The sequence below is a fragment of the Lacerta agilis genome, chromosome 10 (genome assembly GCF_009819535.1).
Source record: "Lacerta agilis isolate rLacAgi1 chromosome 10, rLacAgi1.pri, whole genome shotgun sequence".
Lineage (NCBI taxonomy): Eukaryota > Metazoa > Chordata > Lepidosauria > Squamata > Lacertidae > Lacerta > Lacerta agilis.
Genome location: NC_046321.1, coordinates 38016719 through 38032983, shown reverse-complemented (window position 1 = coordinate 38032983; position 16265 = coordinate 38016719). Strand labels below are relative to the sequence as shown.

The 16265-nt window shown below is 40.1% G+C and overlaps 1 protein-coding gene across 1 annotated transcript in view; it reads left to right on the top strand.

The window, feature by feature from the left end:
• TMTC2 (transmembrane O-mannosyltransferase targeting cadherins 2) overlaps positions 1-11779 on the top strand; it is a 182071-nt gene extending 170292 nt beyond the window's left edge. The window contains exon 14 of the mRNA XM_033163126.1: positions 11113-11779. Within this exon, the coding sequence (XP_033019017.1) occupies positions 11113-11292 (180 nt within the window). The 3' untranslated portion in view covers positions 11293-11779. The remainder of the gene's footprint in view (positions 1-11112) is intronic.
• Positions 11780-16265: the final 4486 nt, after the last annotated feature.

Here is a 16265-nt window from a genome sequence, read left to right as displayed (position 1 = left end):
AAACCTAGGACCATTTCTAGCTTCATTGGCCTAAATTTTAAAAAGACATAAGGTTAACTGATATATATGCATGTTTTGGTTTGTTTCAATTATACTAAGTTCTCCCAAGGCAGCTTATGATAAAAAATAGTAAAAACAATGGAAAATTTTATGTGTTGGGGGCCAGCAGTACAATAAGTAAAAAGGATGGGGTTGGGGGAGGGGGAGGGAGAAGTCTTTGGGGTCTGTTTAAAGGCTGTAACTACTAACTGTTTCAATTCAATTCAATTTATTTATTGCATTAGCCCTATGGCCATAGCACATAGTAAAAGACCAGGCAGTAGCCTGACACGATTATACAGCGAATACAACAGTTAAAACAATTGGAAGTAAAATCGAACAGGTTAAAACAAATAAAATAAAAATAAATAAATAAAAGGCACTAGCAGGCGTGACGACAAACTGTTTCATTTGATAAATATCACTGTCATGTTCTGTTTTGTAGTTTGCGTTTGGAAATGCAAACAGTGGTCCATTCATGGAGTTCTTGAATATTCATGTTGACAATCATTGTGATTCCATCTAAGGTCCCTGTCCCTGTCCCTTTCCCGTTCCCAATCCTGATGCCTTTCTTCACAAAGCTTTTCCTGAACCACAAAAGATGCACCTGTCATGTACTGTCAGCTCTCAATTAATCATCTCTGCCCAAGTTTTCCTGCCGTGCAGTCGCATTGCTTAAAGTGGTCAGCAGCGGTCTGGAGAGCTCTGCTCAATGCCCTGGTTGGAGAACACAGAGAGCATTTTCTCACACCCCATTTCCCCCCCCCCTCCTACAGAGAGTGACAGAAACAGAGAATTGCTCTCCATGCACAAGCGAAAGGTGGGAACTGTCAGGTGGAAATTTGAGTGATGTGAATGGCAGAGCGCCGTTGGGCCAATGCCTCTGACGTTTTTGGCCATTAGCATGTTACAAATATTTGGGCTGTAGCTCGGTAGCAGAGCATCAGCTTTGCATGCAGAAGGTCACAGGTATAAGCCTCAACATCTCCAGGTACAACTAGGTGAGGCTCCTTACCTGAAACCCTGGAGAGCCACAGTACTGCACTAGATGGGGCAATGGTTTGGCATAGCACAAGGCAGCTTCATCTGTAACTGTGTGTGTATTTAGCTATTTTCTCCTCATAGCTCAAGTGAATATGAGAACGTATCAATGAAAGTAGAGCGTGGAGAGGAATCTTGCAGTGAAGCTATCATGTTCATTGACAGAAACGGTTTTGATGGACTAGACCAGGAGTCAGCAAACTTTTCAGCAGGGGGCCGGTCCACTGTCCCTCAGACCTTGTGGGAGGCCAGACTGTATTTTGAAAAAAAAAATGAACGAATTCCTATGCCCCACAAATAACCCAGAGATGAATTTTAAATAAAAGGGCACATTCTACTCATGTAAAAACACACTGATTCCCGGACCATCCGTATTTAGAAGGCGATTGGGCCGGATCCAGACCCAAGGCCTTAGTTTGCCTACCCATGGACTAGACTGCTAGTTGTACTCACAGGATTTGTGGAAATTCTTGATTATTGGCAGGTCTTAGAATGATCTTAGAATGTTACTTTAAAAAAAAACAACACGTTTTCATTGTCATTTTTTTTAATGGGTTTGACTGTTTTAACTGAGGATACTTTAATGTGCTTATGGAGTTGTTATTATGGAATTTAATTATGTATGGATTGAATAATTGATTTTAAAGCTGTAAACTGTGTAGAAGCCATTTTGGCCTATGGGTGGTACATAAATTAATAAATAACAAGAACAATAATAATTCATAAACCTAACACCTTTCTTGGTGGCTTATTTTAATTTGAACCATATTCAAAACATCAGAAGTATGATAACAACTTGAAATTGTTTGTGTAAGTGAGAGTACAGAACTCCATAATACAAATAGAAATGATCTTGCAGTTAGTGTACTTCCCCGGATCAGCGTGTCTCTGATCATACTGGCTTACAGTCATTCCGTTCTACCTCTGGTATTTGTTTTGCCAAGCTATTACAGCTTATGGCATCGAATGTCAGATATTGCAGAAGTTGCAAGGTTGCCATTGATCTGAATCACATCTTTCATTTGATAGAACTCCCAACTGCTAGTAGAAAAAAGCTACTGTCTGATAAATCCAACAAATTGCTAGATGTGAAAATGATTGAATTGCAGGTTTTAGTATTGAAAGCACAGCTTGAGACCTATAAACAAAAATTCAGTGATTTGAATATGCTTGCATTTAACGCCAAATGGTTTGACAATTGCATGCAATAATTATGGGCTGTATAATCCTGAAAGTATTTGGTTTAGAAAGCCAGAGGAGTTTAATTATAAGCACTTTGTGAGGTCCGTAACACACACGTTAGAGTTTTACTTAATTTTTTTTTATAGCTGCAGTATTTTAAAAAATTATAGCTTTTATCAGTGTTTGGTAAGTTTTATTATACTTATGAAATAATATTTTTAAATATGCAGCTTGGTTTCCATATGGCTTGAATGAATAATTGTGGAGAGCATATTTAACTGTGTATCAGAGCTCTCAGTGCATAGCTATTGCAAAAACCGTAGACCTACTTTTGCTGTAAATGTTCCCTTGGGATTTCTAGGCTGCCATGTAATACATAGTAGTTTAAAGTTTTGTATTCATACTTTGCCAGTATGTAATCCATTACATAAGAAATTTGTACAAACGTAAATGGCAAATGGCTTTCACCAGTTGAGTATATTTGAACAACGGTCGCCCCCACAAAAAAGTAAGTTTTTTTAAATAAAAAAAATCCAAGTTGGAAGAAAAGTTTGGAGGATCAGAACCCAAACAGCAGGACATTCATTTCATGGTGCTAATGAACTGTTCTCTTTTGATATGGTAGCTTGAAAAAGTAAAGTACAGTAGACTAAACCAGTTCCAAGATGCTTCTCCCTGTTAGGGTTGTATGTCAACTATCCATTATCTGTTGAAAGGAGATGGTCCAAAAGTGGAGACCATTACAAACCGTTCCATCATGTACAGAGCATTTCTTTCTGTGGTTTCCTGTTGTTTAAAATTCATATTCCCTCCCAGAGGCAGGTAAAGGACCCCTGGATGGTTAAGTCCAGTCAAACTTGACTATGGTGCTCATGCATTTCAGGCCAAGGGAGCCGGCGTCTGTTTGCAGACAGCTTTCCCGGTCAGGATTTGTGTGTTGTAGTTCCTTGTTGGGGATCTGCACCTTCTTTCTAAAGTAGCACCACCAAGAACCTCAAGGGCAGCCATTCCCCCCCTCCCCCGTCTAACTCTGAAGGTAACACTTTGGGGTTTGTCAAAAAATAAATGCCACATCCGAAATGATTCAGCTGTGCACAGTTCTCTTTAGCAATAAAAAGAAGCTGTTGACATTTTGATTGCTTTGGAAAATAGCACACTGCAGCATGACAGTGACATCAGTAATAAAAGTTCAAGTGAAAATTCTTGCCGTCACCACAGGAGGATTAAAAGGCCTGACAGCACATTATAACTTGGTCATCGGCAAGATGAAGCAGGGCCACCATGAGCAGCTTTCATGCTCGGTGATGCTGCCTGCAGATAAATCTTTTTCATTTTCTCCTTTTATTACTTCATTGCGCTTTATCAAGCCACTGTGCATGTTTTCAATTAGCAAGCTGAAACCTCCAAATGGAGATCAGTTGCTCTTTATATTTAGAAGAGGGAGCTGTCTAATGACACGGCTAAAATATTTGGGAAGCGTGCTTTTCAGAGCATTAAATCTCATTCAGCTGCAAAGGCCTTACAACTGTTTGTTCTTTAAAAAGAAGAGAAAACCACCTGACTGAGCATGCCTGATGTGAACTAATGGCACTTCAATCAGTTTTGGAGAGTTGGGAGATTTGACCTCTATTTTATTTTTTCACTAAACCATGTTGATTGTTTCACCCAGCAAACAAGGGTATTTTGTTTACCAGAAAGAAACTTGTTAGAAATGGGGAAGGTGAGAGAGAAGAAGTTGGGTGTCTTGTCAACATATTTTAATCACATATTCTGCACTGGAATGCATAAATCCCTCCCTCCCTCCCTCCCTTCATTCATTCTTGGTCAGAGTGAGAAATCTGACTTTCAATTCAATGGCCACCCCACCCACTAAGGCATGTGTACACACACACACACACAAAATAATAATAATAATTAATAAATTAAAATTAAAATGTTATTTTGAATTCTTTCTTATTCAAAAGCTCTGCATTTCATGTTTTTTGAAGTGAACTTTCACTTCAGTAAGGTTCATCAGTGAGCCCCCTTAACTAGTTCTTAAATTAAATCTATATTTAAACTCATGGATTCCAAGGCATACGGTGCATTCATGAAAAATGGACATCAAGGTTATGCTGGATACTCCTGAGATTCACATCTTGCTGCCAGGGGTCTGTTCAGGAAGGGCAATCCTCAGAAACACAGAAAAGCCAAGATTGGGACCAAATGTACCTTATAACTCCGCAGGTCACCAGGTAGAGGAGGGGCTAGCTATAAAGGTTGGATAGCAGCTCCCTATAGGTCTCCTTTAAATGTAAAGGTAAAGGTACCCCTGGCAATTAAGTCCAATCACGAACGACTCGGGGTTGTGGTGCTCATTTCACTTTACAGGCCGAGGGAGCCGGCGTTTGTCCGCTTCCGCAGACAGTTTTTCCGGGTCATGTGGCCAGCATGACTAAGCCGCTTCTGGCGAAACCAGAGCAGCACACGGAAACACAGTTTACCTTCCCGCCAGAGCAGTACCTATTTATCTACTTGCACTGTGTGCTTTCGAACTGCTAGGTTGGCAGGAGCTGGGACCGAACAACGGGAGCTCACCCCGCCACGGGGATTCGAACCGCCGACCTGATCGGCAAGCCCAAGAGGCTGTGGTTTAGATCACAGCACCACCCACGTCTCTAGGTCTCCTTTAGGTATCCCTATTTTGGGGTCTCTGAATTTATGCCTGGGGCCCAGTTTGCATCTGAACTCCCATCCCAGCCCCTGCTGATGAGCAATCTCTTAGCTTTAAGCCACCCCTCCAGTATCACAACATATCTGCTGCAGATCCTGCTTCCATACTGGCTGAACCTTTACTGAAGCTGAAGCTCAGGCTCGCTCAAACCTCAGGTACCATGAATGGACCTTGAACAAAACATTAGCCAACCAGTGCATTTTTTTGTTGTGCATGGCCTCCCCTGTCAGGAAATGACAAAGCACTGAATGTCTGGACCATTGGTCCGATGGGAGCCTCTTGAAATTTTTCTCTGTGGTAGCAATTGTCACATGGGCAGCAGACTAGCAATGCATGTTTGTCTTCCTATTTCAGAACATGCTCAGCATTTAACAGAGGTGTGCAGGTAGTTTGGCCTTGTATGTGGTGGTGTCTGTAATTGTCTACCTATAAGCAGGGAGCTAATTCAGGCAGCAATTTCAAATAATTGTCAATGGCCCGAGGGTAGTCTGAGTTAGCATACAAATTAAGACCTTCCCTGGCCCTGTTCGAGATGGAGAACAGCAGAGGCAATGGGAAAGAAGATTGCATTTTGGAGTGATAGAGTATATGACTTGAGCTTAGCAGGGAGACAGAATGAAGAGATGGAGTTCCCTTGGCTGACAGTATAAAGGCAAATGAGGGATTGTTCAGCAGAGGAGCTGTGTGGGAGTGAAAGGAGAATGCAGGATGTGGTCATATATGTTGAAAAGAGAAAGACATAAAAAATCAGCCAGTGTAGTGGGGAGACCAAACTGTGTGAGAAAAGGCAGAACAGGAGAGGCAGCAAGATTGAAGCCCTCCAGATGTTCCTGCACTCCCATCAGCCCCAGCAAGCAAAGCCAAAACACCAGGGTTGATGGGAGTTGGAGCCCAACAACTTAAATTCCCCACCCCTGCTGTAGAGGAACAAAGCATGGCACTATCAACTATACCTAGAAGTCTATAATGCTTGTCGCAGCACACAAATCTGATTCCTGAAAGGTGGTCCTTCCACAAAGGATTCTAATTTGGGTTCAGGGTGTACTCTTTAGCCTCTATAGGCAACTTCCCATTTTTGCGGAGGTTATGTTCTGAGACACCGCATGCTTAAGTGAAATTACGTATATTGGAAACACCTTTGAAAAAGCCTGCAAACACTCTCTAAACCTCTGGAAAACCTTGAAAAAACAAAAACCAACCAACTCCACCACAGTTGCTCCCTTCAAACCTAATTGCTCAAACTCCAACTCTCTTAATAGGCCTCAGACATCAGTGCAAAGGATCCTAGGATTGCACTTGCGAAGGCTCGTGGGATTGCTAGACACTATTTTTGCACCGTTTTGCCCTTTTTGCCCTCTTTTAGTGCTGTTTCTCCCCATTTGTGCCACTTCTGGGTTTGTGGCCATGTGCACGCGCACAAATGGGAAGTTGCCTGTACTTGCAAATGCTCTCATTTGCTATATTTCTCCTTTTAGTTCACTCCTTAACCTATTGCTTGTTAAAATTTTGTTGTGTAAAGGATGTTTCACCTCTTAGGCTGAACCAGTTGCACTCTTATCATGTGCATTTGCCACAGTACCTAGGTGGCTGAGCTCACGCACTCGCTGGCGAACAGTTTTCTTTTTTACTAGCACAGCTAAGTCTGAGGAGTAAGGCAATAAGTTCCCAAAGCCTAAGCAAATGATTAGATGGGAATTCTCTAATAATGGAATAATTCCTAGAATGCCATAAAGAGACTTCCATTAAAACTCTAATAGGACTTCCAGCTGGCTCCGTTTGATGCAAAGCCTCCGTCTCCAAAAGGAAATGAATGAAGGAGTCGGGTTTCCTTTCATGTGGTGTGGGGGGTCATTTGTTCTGCGGTTGCAGCGAGTTCCACACTATTGCGCTGGTAGCTGCTGACTGGCACCACTCATGTGTTGTAAAGCTTCTTCTATCTTAAATCAAAGATTATGTGTTTGGAAAAAAGCCCCAGCAATTGTGGCAGAGGCTTCATCGTGTTCAGCTGGCAGAATGCGATAACACTGGGTTAAGCAGACAGGTGCCATCCATTCTTCTGTCATCCATGAGCCACAGAGAGTGTGTGTGCCAGTGCCAAATCTCATGCACCACAAAGCAATGTGGAAGAGTTGCTTGGCCAGGAGGTGGTGGTGCTGTGTGGATGCTTTCAACTTTATGTGTTATCTGTGAGAGAGGAATGACTGTTTCCTTCAGAGGTGAAAACGTCCTAGCTGGGTGAAAATGCTAAATAAATAATATTTCAAACAGGCAAGCACAGAGTCTGCAGAGATATATTAAGCAATTTGCATAGTTTCCCATTTCTAATGTTAAACATGACCCCCCCCCCGAAAGATATCAACTAAAGCTAGGTAATTAATTTATTACATTCTAGGGTTGCCATATTTCAAACAGTGAAAATTCAGACAGAAAGGGGTTTGTTTTTTTTAGTTTCCCCCAATGTTTTTTGTTTGTTTGTTTGTTTGTATGTTTTTGCAAGATCACAAAAGCATTTTCTGCTATTTTAAGGGGAAATTGGCAAAATCAGCACTGCCAACATGGGCTATTATATGACCAGATTTTCCCAGACATTTAGTCGATTTCCATCCGGATGCTGCTGGTGAATGTGATATTCCGGATATGTCTGGGAAATTCTGGAAGCATGGCAACCCTATTACATTCTTGGTTGAAGTGACATATGTAGAGAGACAAATAAGGAGCATCCATAATTTAAAAACCAAGTAGAATTCTTATCTTTAAAAGGTATCTCACATTTCTTTTAATCTGGTGCTCCAGTTAGGAACTTCTCACGTCTGCCCATCTCTTCACAATATGTTGACATTGAGAAGGAGTTGTATCTCATTTTCCAGCAAGGCATCCCTCAGAGGTTCTGAGTGCCATGATACTCTGGAGAAATAGTTGACAGGGGAAATGTATTTTCTCTGTGGGAGATACTTAGAATTGGTTCTGTTCAACGTAGGATATGCCTTACAAAAAGGAAGTGAAACAAGCACAAAATGAACTTTTCCACCTCTGTAATGTGACTGCAAGGAGAGTGTCCTGTTTTTGTGACATCCCACTGTCACAATAGTTGTTGCTCCAGAAAAATGGAGCCAATCCCAAAATTGGTCTCATATGCAAAAGATTGCTTGAAAATTCAATCTGTTGATTTCATTAGATAAAAATGGACAAGATTCATCCCTCCTAGATTTTCACACTTAGGCTGAGAAAGAGATTTTCACCCAAAAGAAATTAGCTGTCAACTCTGGAGGTGTGTTCCTTTTTTCCTCAGACCCTGTCCAGTAGAATGGTGTGCTTTCACATATTTCCAGACAGTTCATGGAAGATACCTGATTTGTTAAGTCTTGCTTTGTTTTCATCTGTGTGTCATAGATGAAGTGCCCCTTGTTTTCTGTTTGTCACATTATCTCCTTTATGTGAGTTACTCATGCACTGTGGATATGACTTGCCCTGTGAAGTATCTATGCTGGGGCAGAAAGCTGGGCCCGATTTCAGCTTCAGAGCTTACAATTCGACAAAAGCAGCTGGTTTATTAGCTATATTTATAGAGAAAACAGGTTGCAAATGTCAACTAGGATAGCGTCTAAATATAATCTGAAATAACATCTAAAATGAGTTTTCACTTTATTTGATATTTAACCTGCTTTCATGAGCTGAGAATGAAAAAGCATGATATTTTTGATACATGTAAACAAGATTGCTTTCAGAGCTAGCAGTATGGTAATCAGGGTGTTGTATACTGCATGGAAATAAAGGTACTTTATGAATTCATTTATTAGTTCTCCTTGTTTACAATGTTTGAATAGAATGACATGCTGGTTGTACTGAGAAATAGTGCACGTATGGCAGGTAATATTACTATTAAATTCTAATTCCCTAACAGAGAGAGAGAAAACAATCTAGGCTTACGTTGCAAAACCAAAATCTGCAAATGGTAGTATATGTTTTATAAGCCCAGTGTTACCTGGTTTGCTTTGCAAAGGGTAAATTGTTTTGCTTTACCTCTTTATTCCCTCTTCCACACCTCATTTTCCAATAAGAAGAAAACAGGATTAAAGAGGACTGTACCAATTATATACATATATTGGGTGAAGTCTCCTTCCTGTCCTCCCTCTGCAAACCAGCCAATTACCACCACCCTCACAAAAAAAAACTGCTCTAAAGGATTTGGAGAACTTCCAAAGCATATTTTTTTTTGGGGGGGAGGGGAGTTCTGGAAGGGTAGAACGACAATCCAAAGAATCCAGATGTTCCATTGCATAAATGGATTTTGGCTATGCAAGTGGGTGAACATCATTGGGTGGGACCCATTGATTTCTGAGGATACATATGCCTGTCTCAGTTGGAGCTTTGCATTTTTTACACATTGCATGGAGAGTGACAAAGAATCCTACAAACATCTGGAAAGGGAAGCGCTATTTCAATATTTTAACCATCATGAAATACACTAAGTTATTTATAGCTCTATGCCAATTATTATAACTTTGTTATTTCCTTTGGCATTCCTAATTTCTTTGACATTCCCTGGAAAGTACATGTGGGATTTGAGCTGCAGAGAAGAAATGCGTGCATCTTGAACTTTAGTTACAGTTTTGCCATGAATCTCAGTGGCAATCAGTTTTCACACTGGGAATGGTGGGATTTGACTATGATATGTTCTGGGTAGCAGTGTGTGGTGGTGTAATGCAGTGTTTTTCAACCGCTGTTCCGCGGCACACTAGTGTGCCGCGAGATGTTGCCTGGTGTGCCGTGGGAAAAATTGAAAAATTACTTTATATATAGTCAATATAGGCACAGAGTTAATTTTTTAAACATTTTCTAATGGTGGTGTGCCTTGTGATTTTTTTCATGAAACAAGTGTGCCTTTGCCCAAAAAAGGTTGAAAAACACTGGTGTAATGATAATTAACCTTATTCATTATATCTTCCAGTGTGGACCAAGTCACATGCGATAGTGCCTTTATTTTAGGCTCTAAAACCATAAAGAGGGAACAGGACATTGGCTGGACTCAGCTCTATGGATCCAAAAACACATTTAGGTCACAACTTGGCCAGCTGCAGCAATTCAGTATTGCCAGCCTATTATTTGGTAGCGAGCTTTTAATGAGATTTCAGCTAGAAAAACTCCCTTGCCTGGTGCAGAATGTTGCTGTTATTTCCTACCCATTTTATGGAGTAGGATGCCAGACGGTTTCGTGGATGCCTCTTTTAAGTGTTTGTCTATAATTACTTTTGATTGCCAGATTTCAGTTAAACACCTGAATTTTTTTCGCCACTTGTCTTAACACTAATCAGAATAATATGATCATCAGCTTTGCACTTTGAAAAAGAACAAAGTAAGCAAGCCCTTAACTATTGCAATAATTTATGAAATATTTGGGTTGATTTAAAATTAATTACCTCTCACGTCAGCCATCAGACTGGCACTGCCCGAACTGTATTACTAAATGTAATACCTGTGGTTTGGTCCTTAATTTGGGATGGGAGTGGGAAGAAAACTCTCCCATGTCTACACTGCAGTGTGCCGTGTCTGATGCACAAAGTCCTATATAGCTCAGGACCAGGATACCTGAAAGATCGTCCCACTTCTTAAATACCCAGTTGATCACTATGCTCTGCAGATGACGGCCTCCTGCAGATACTATTTTCTCAAGAGGTCTGTTCCACACGATACAGGAAGTGGGTCTTTAGAGTTGTGGCATCTACCCTTTGGAATGCCCTGCCCATAAATATTAGTCAAACACCATCTCTTATGTATTTTTGGCACCTACTGAAGTCCTTCCCCCTCCAACAAGCCTTTTGACTGAGATCTTTCCCTGCCTGTATCTGAACTGTAAATGTTTTAAATATGTTTCATTGTTTTATCAATTGTTATTTGCTGTCCTGGGCTCCTTTGGGAGTATGGGTATAAATTTAATAAATAAAAAATGCAGTAAGCATTAAATCAGCCCTTGCCCTTCTTACCTTTGCATACTTATTATGAATTGTTAAATTGCATCCATGAAAGTAGGCTACAAAAACATGAAGGACTAATTTTGTGACTTTTGGCGAAGGTTATCTAGAGAAAGAAAATACAAAATAAACTTTTAATCACGTTTGCTTTCCCTTTTCTTGCTGCAGTATCCAGCTGCCCTAATGAATCTGGGGGCAATTCTTCATCTCAACGGCAAACTTCTGGAGGCAGAATCAAACTATCTCCATGCCCTTCAGTTTAAACCAGATGATGTCATCACACAGTCAAATCTACGCAAACTCTGGAATATTATGGAAAAACAAGGCTTAAGAACATCTAAAACATGACCTGATGTGCATTGGAAGGGGGGAAACTCGGAACCTTTCTTTGCAAAGAGTGAGAGAAGTCTAATCCAGAACAACTTCCAGGGTGCTATTTTGTTGAGTGCTCTTGTTGGACCGCACTGCAAGTGTCGAAGGTTGTAATTGCTGCTAGGAGAACCTACAGGGCTGCTTCTTGGTGTGACATTTTGATAATGAGAGAAAGGTGGAAACTCTCTCAGGAGTTTCATGAAGGACTTGATAGTTACTCCCACAAGCATAAAAATGAATTAGATTTGAAACTGGAGCACTTGAAAGGGGGGCCCTTTCGAGCATATTTGCCAGGCCATCGTAGTCGTTTTCACATTGCTCATTTTCATGTGGTTTCTGGTAGAAAAATCATGCTGGCCTATATAACATCCATCCAGTCAACATGGGATTTTAGTAAAGGATATAGACTGGCTTAAGTTATTTTCTGAGGCTGTAATTCATTAAAATGTATACTAAAACCCAATGTGTTTGCAATTTGTCTTAATATTGTGTATCTCCTTAGGGCTGGCTGCTTATCTGTTTCACAGATGAGTGCAACCATTTGAAAGATGAAACACAATTTGCAATCTATCTTGACAAGGGCACATTTTGTTTCAGCCTGTTGTTAAGAACATTATTTGAAGACGTTAACAAATACCTTGTTAGCTGTGTTTTGAGGGGAGTAAGCGGGACAGCATTACCCTCACCCAACAGAAATGTCTCCAAGTAGGAAGAATTAAGGCAGGCTGTAGATGTGATAAACACAACCATGTTTGTTTTCTTGTGTAGCTGCTTTGTTTCTGTCTAAAGTGGGAGTGGTCTAAAAAAAATTGAAATGAAAAGTGTGCATTGAAGAACAGAGCTGAACATTCCTCAGAGAGCTTTCCTCCGCCACCTTTCTTTATTGTGCTTTATAGATTCAGGCACAGTTATACCAGTTCAGCTCACTTCTGGGACTGGAATCAGATTGCAAAAAAAAAAAAGGAAGTACCCCAAGTGATGGAGAAACAGGATGTAAGGGAGGAAGTACAGATGGCGGGAAATCTTATACAATTCACACTTTCCAGAACAATCAGATCCAAAACATAGCCATCCTTCGAAATCGGCACTTTTCCAAATTTTGCAATGCAGTTCTCCAACCAAGTAATGAGCACAAAAATGGATATAATTGAGGGAAAGTGATGTGCAAAACAAGAAGTGTCTATGAGGTAAAATTGCATACAAATAGGTGAATATTAGGATAAATTTGCACTGAAATTCTGGTGAGGGTAGTTTAAAAAAAAAAATCCACAATCTAATGTGGAGAAGTGAAAGATGAAAAATGGAGAAAAGCCAAAATTGTTAGATTTGCCCATACCTTGCAGGAAGAGGGTTCACTTTCTCCTACTAGCATGCAACTTTTGAAAAAGAAGCGTCCCACACATACACACGAACACCACTCTTTAGGTGCAAATGGGGCAGGCACATGGGGAAAAAACATGGGGGAGCTGTCACATTTTATTTTGAGAGCAAGGGACTTTGTAGGACCAGCTGGCAGTGGTCCTGACAACAATTGCATCCATCCACACAGTATAGGTCCTTTAGCTTGAATATTCCATGCCTTGTGGCTCACACAGGACAGTTGTAAGCATCAAGCTGATACGCAGCTACCTTGTGCCGAAGCGCAGTGCAGCTGTGTTCCTGTTTTTACTGTCAGAACAGAATGCTAACCTTTTACTTGCATCTCTGCCTATGGAGCAGCTACATGTTACTGGAACAATTTGAAGACGTGTGCAGTTGGTGAATATGTTTGTGAAATGTTAGCAATGAGAATTATCAGCAGTTTGTGGGAAGGGAAATATTTTGCTACAAAGCAGCAAGAAACTAAAAGGATTTAATGCTTTTAGCATCTAGCGAATTCACAGGGTGTTAGACCGAAAGGGATTATGTGACTGACAATGGTTGCCAATTATTTTTGCATATGCTTAACGTTTTTACATACAGGGGGTGAAATTTGTGCAGACTTTCCAACTCAGTATTGCATCTCTTTTTTTTTTCTTTATCGCAATAAAGTGGCACCATTAGTTTTCCTTAACATTTCAGTTTATTTGGCATAGTTATTGCAATCTGTAATTTTTAAAAAAAAAAATATTTTAAAACATATTAGACTGATCTGTGCTCTTTCAGCCATTTACCAACTTCTTTTATTGGGTAGGCAGGTTTTTAAATGACCTAATAGGATCTATTTCAACATTCATTTCGACACAAGTGGGCATAAATTCAGGCCAGGTTCCAAAAAACAAATTTAGGCATGTCTGAGGGCAATCTTTTTTACTTGCATGCCATATCACAAGCTGCTACTGAAACTCTTTTTTTGTTTCAGTGGCCATTTTTAATGGAAGGTGAGGCTGCAGTTTGTGAAATGAAGAGTTAATCATTATGTGGCTTTTTTGCATCCTGGCCTTATATCATGGAATACCCTTGAACTGAAGATTATTAAGGAAACTCCCATAATCCATTATGTGAAAGTTTCCTTTGATTGAGTACTTCTGGATTAATACATTGTTGACACTCTTTATTTTTCAACTGCAGCAAAAAATAAAGTCATTACCTAGTGTTTCACAACTGTTGTTAGCCTTCTAGTTTGCTTTTCACGCTGTGTTTTTAAATGTTTTGAGGTGTGTATTGGTGCTTAGAAGGAAATGAGAACACATTTATTCTGTGCTGTTTAATCACTTCAGCTGTCTTAATGTATACATGTTAAGGAATCTTGCAATATCTCTCTATCGGCATAACTACTATTTGTCACTATTTGTAATAGCATTTTGCATTAGATGCACTTTGTTTTTCTTTTAGCAAGCTTGGTAATCATAGACCATCAGTTACAAGCGTCTTACAACCCTCTCCTTAATTCTGACTTGTTGACCTTCTGCAGAATCAATGACCTTTGGACTTAGCTCAAGGTGAAAGCCTAAACACTGCTGTTATAACATAGTAGGAAGGAGGAAACTAAAATCTTACAAGTTTGAAATTCAACATTTCAACATTTCAGGTGGAGTCATATGATAACATATTACAGTCTTTAGTGCTACAGCCATCATTCCACACCATATTTCTGAGCAGCTATAAAAATAAATGCTATATTAACATCTAAAACTGCTTCTTCTTTTTTACATTGTAATCATATGCATATCTACTTAGAAGTAAATTCCATTGATTTCAGTGGGCTTACTCCTATGTACTTGTGTGTTGGATTGCAGCCTAATTGGCATCCCCAAATGGCTCAAATTTCAGCTTTCAGATGCAAGTACAACTACCTGGTTGTAACATTTCACTGTTGCTCTAGCTTCTCCATTTCTTTTGTTTTATTCTTTTTTCACATTAATTGCACAAAAGCAGTTCACACTTTTATGGTGGCATTGTCTGTCTCATTTCAAACAACTACAGTTGGAAGTTTTTTAAAAAAGATTGTTCCATGTTCCTCCATACATTTTCACTATGGGGCTGGGATTTGTAACTTTCAATTTTGGAATAAGTTTAAATTGTTGTCTCTGCTCAGGGATTTGTGGTGGATATTGCAGACAGTGCTTAAAAAAAAGAGAGCACAAGTTTACTAAATTAAATTTTTATTTTTTTGAGAACTGTTATTTGTATAAATTATCAAGATTTGTAGGCTTTCCTTTTTGTAGACATGATTGTTTATGTGCCAGATAAGAAAATCCTTTTTGTTTTCAGTAATAAATGATTGATAACAAATACTTCGCACATGCTGTCATCTGTTACACTCGATATTATCGTAAAACGAATGGTTCTACCCATACTCAGTTTAAAGAAGCCAACATTTGGGATGTAAATCACTTGCCAGAACTTCAGAAAGTACATTTTCATGTACATTTAAAATAGGTACGTGTCAGTCTTTGCTTGTGTGTGTGTGTGTACATGTACTACAGTTATTCTAAAAAAGATTCATCCCTATGCTCTGTATGCAAGAACTCTGTACCCAATTTAAATTGGGAAAATCAGTGTTTTCCTTCTTTCACTGTTAGGCTTTATCAGGGCCGTCTTTAGCATATGCGCCGCCGGGGTACAGAGATCTGCCCAGGTCAAAGTTGCTGAGCTTTCTTTGGGGGCACAAGTCTTAAGTCGTTGGGCTTTTAAGGAGGGGAGCAGCAAAAACCGCTAACATGAAAAAATAATAAGCGACAGCGAAAACTCCGTCTTTCGTTTTTGTGGTCATGCGAAAACGAAAGACACCGCTAGGAGGCACTTCTGGATACATTGATTCTGCAGCTCTTCCACAAAAGAGAACAGAAATGACCCAGTGATCGTGGTCAACCAGTTGGACATCCTGGAGGTAGATAATTAAGAGCTTAGGCAGCTCTAAGAATTTGGTGTCCGGGTGCATCGCAGCCCTTGCACCCCTGGGTAAAGACGGTCCTGAACTTTACATAAGAACAAGAGAAGTCACATCACCTCAACAGCAAGGCAAGCCCAACCAATAGCAGTAGTTATAGAGCAGGGGTAGCTTCCCTGTGACCTTCTAGATATTGTTAGGCCACGGGTCCTGTCATACCTGACCACTGGACATGGGCCTCATGGGAACTGGTGGCCAACAATATCGGAAGGTCACATAGCCACCACTGTTACAGAGAATGAGAGTAAGGTTGCAATCCCATACACACAGTAGGGCCTACTACTGAGTAAACATGCTTGCACTGTTAGTAGTTCTTTACTCCAACAGTGGTATGACAAGAACATCATATTCCTGGCAGAGACAAAAGAACAGCTTAGGAAAACACAGCAGAAAGAAGAACGTGGGGAAAGAACTTCAGGTTTCAGGACTGCACAACAGTGAGATGGGATAATAATTCTCTAGATCTGAATTTTCGTTTGATTTCTTAAAAAAAAATGTTTAGGGATACTCTCATTTTCCTATTCATTGAAATACTGCTGCTCAATGAGCCCAAACTTAGATTCACGAAATGTTTAGG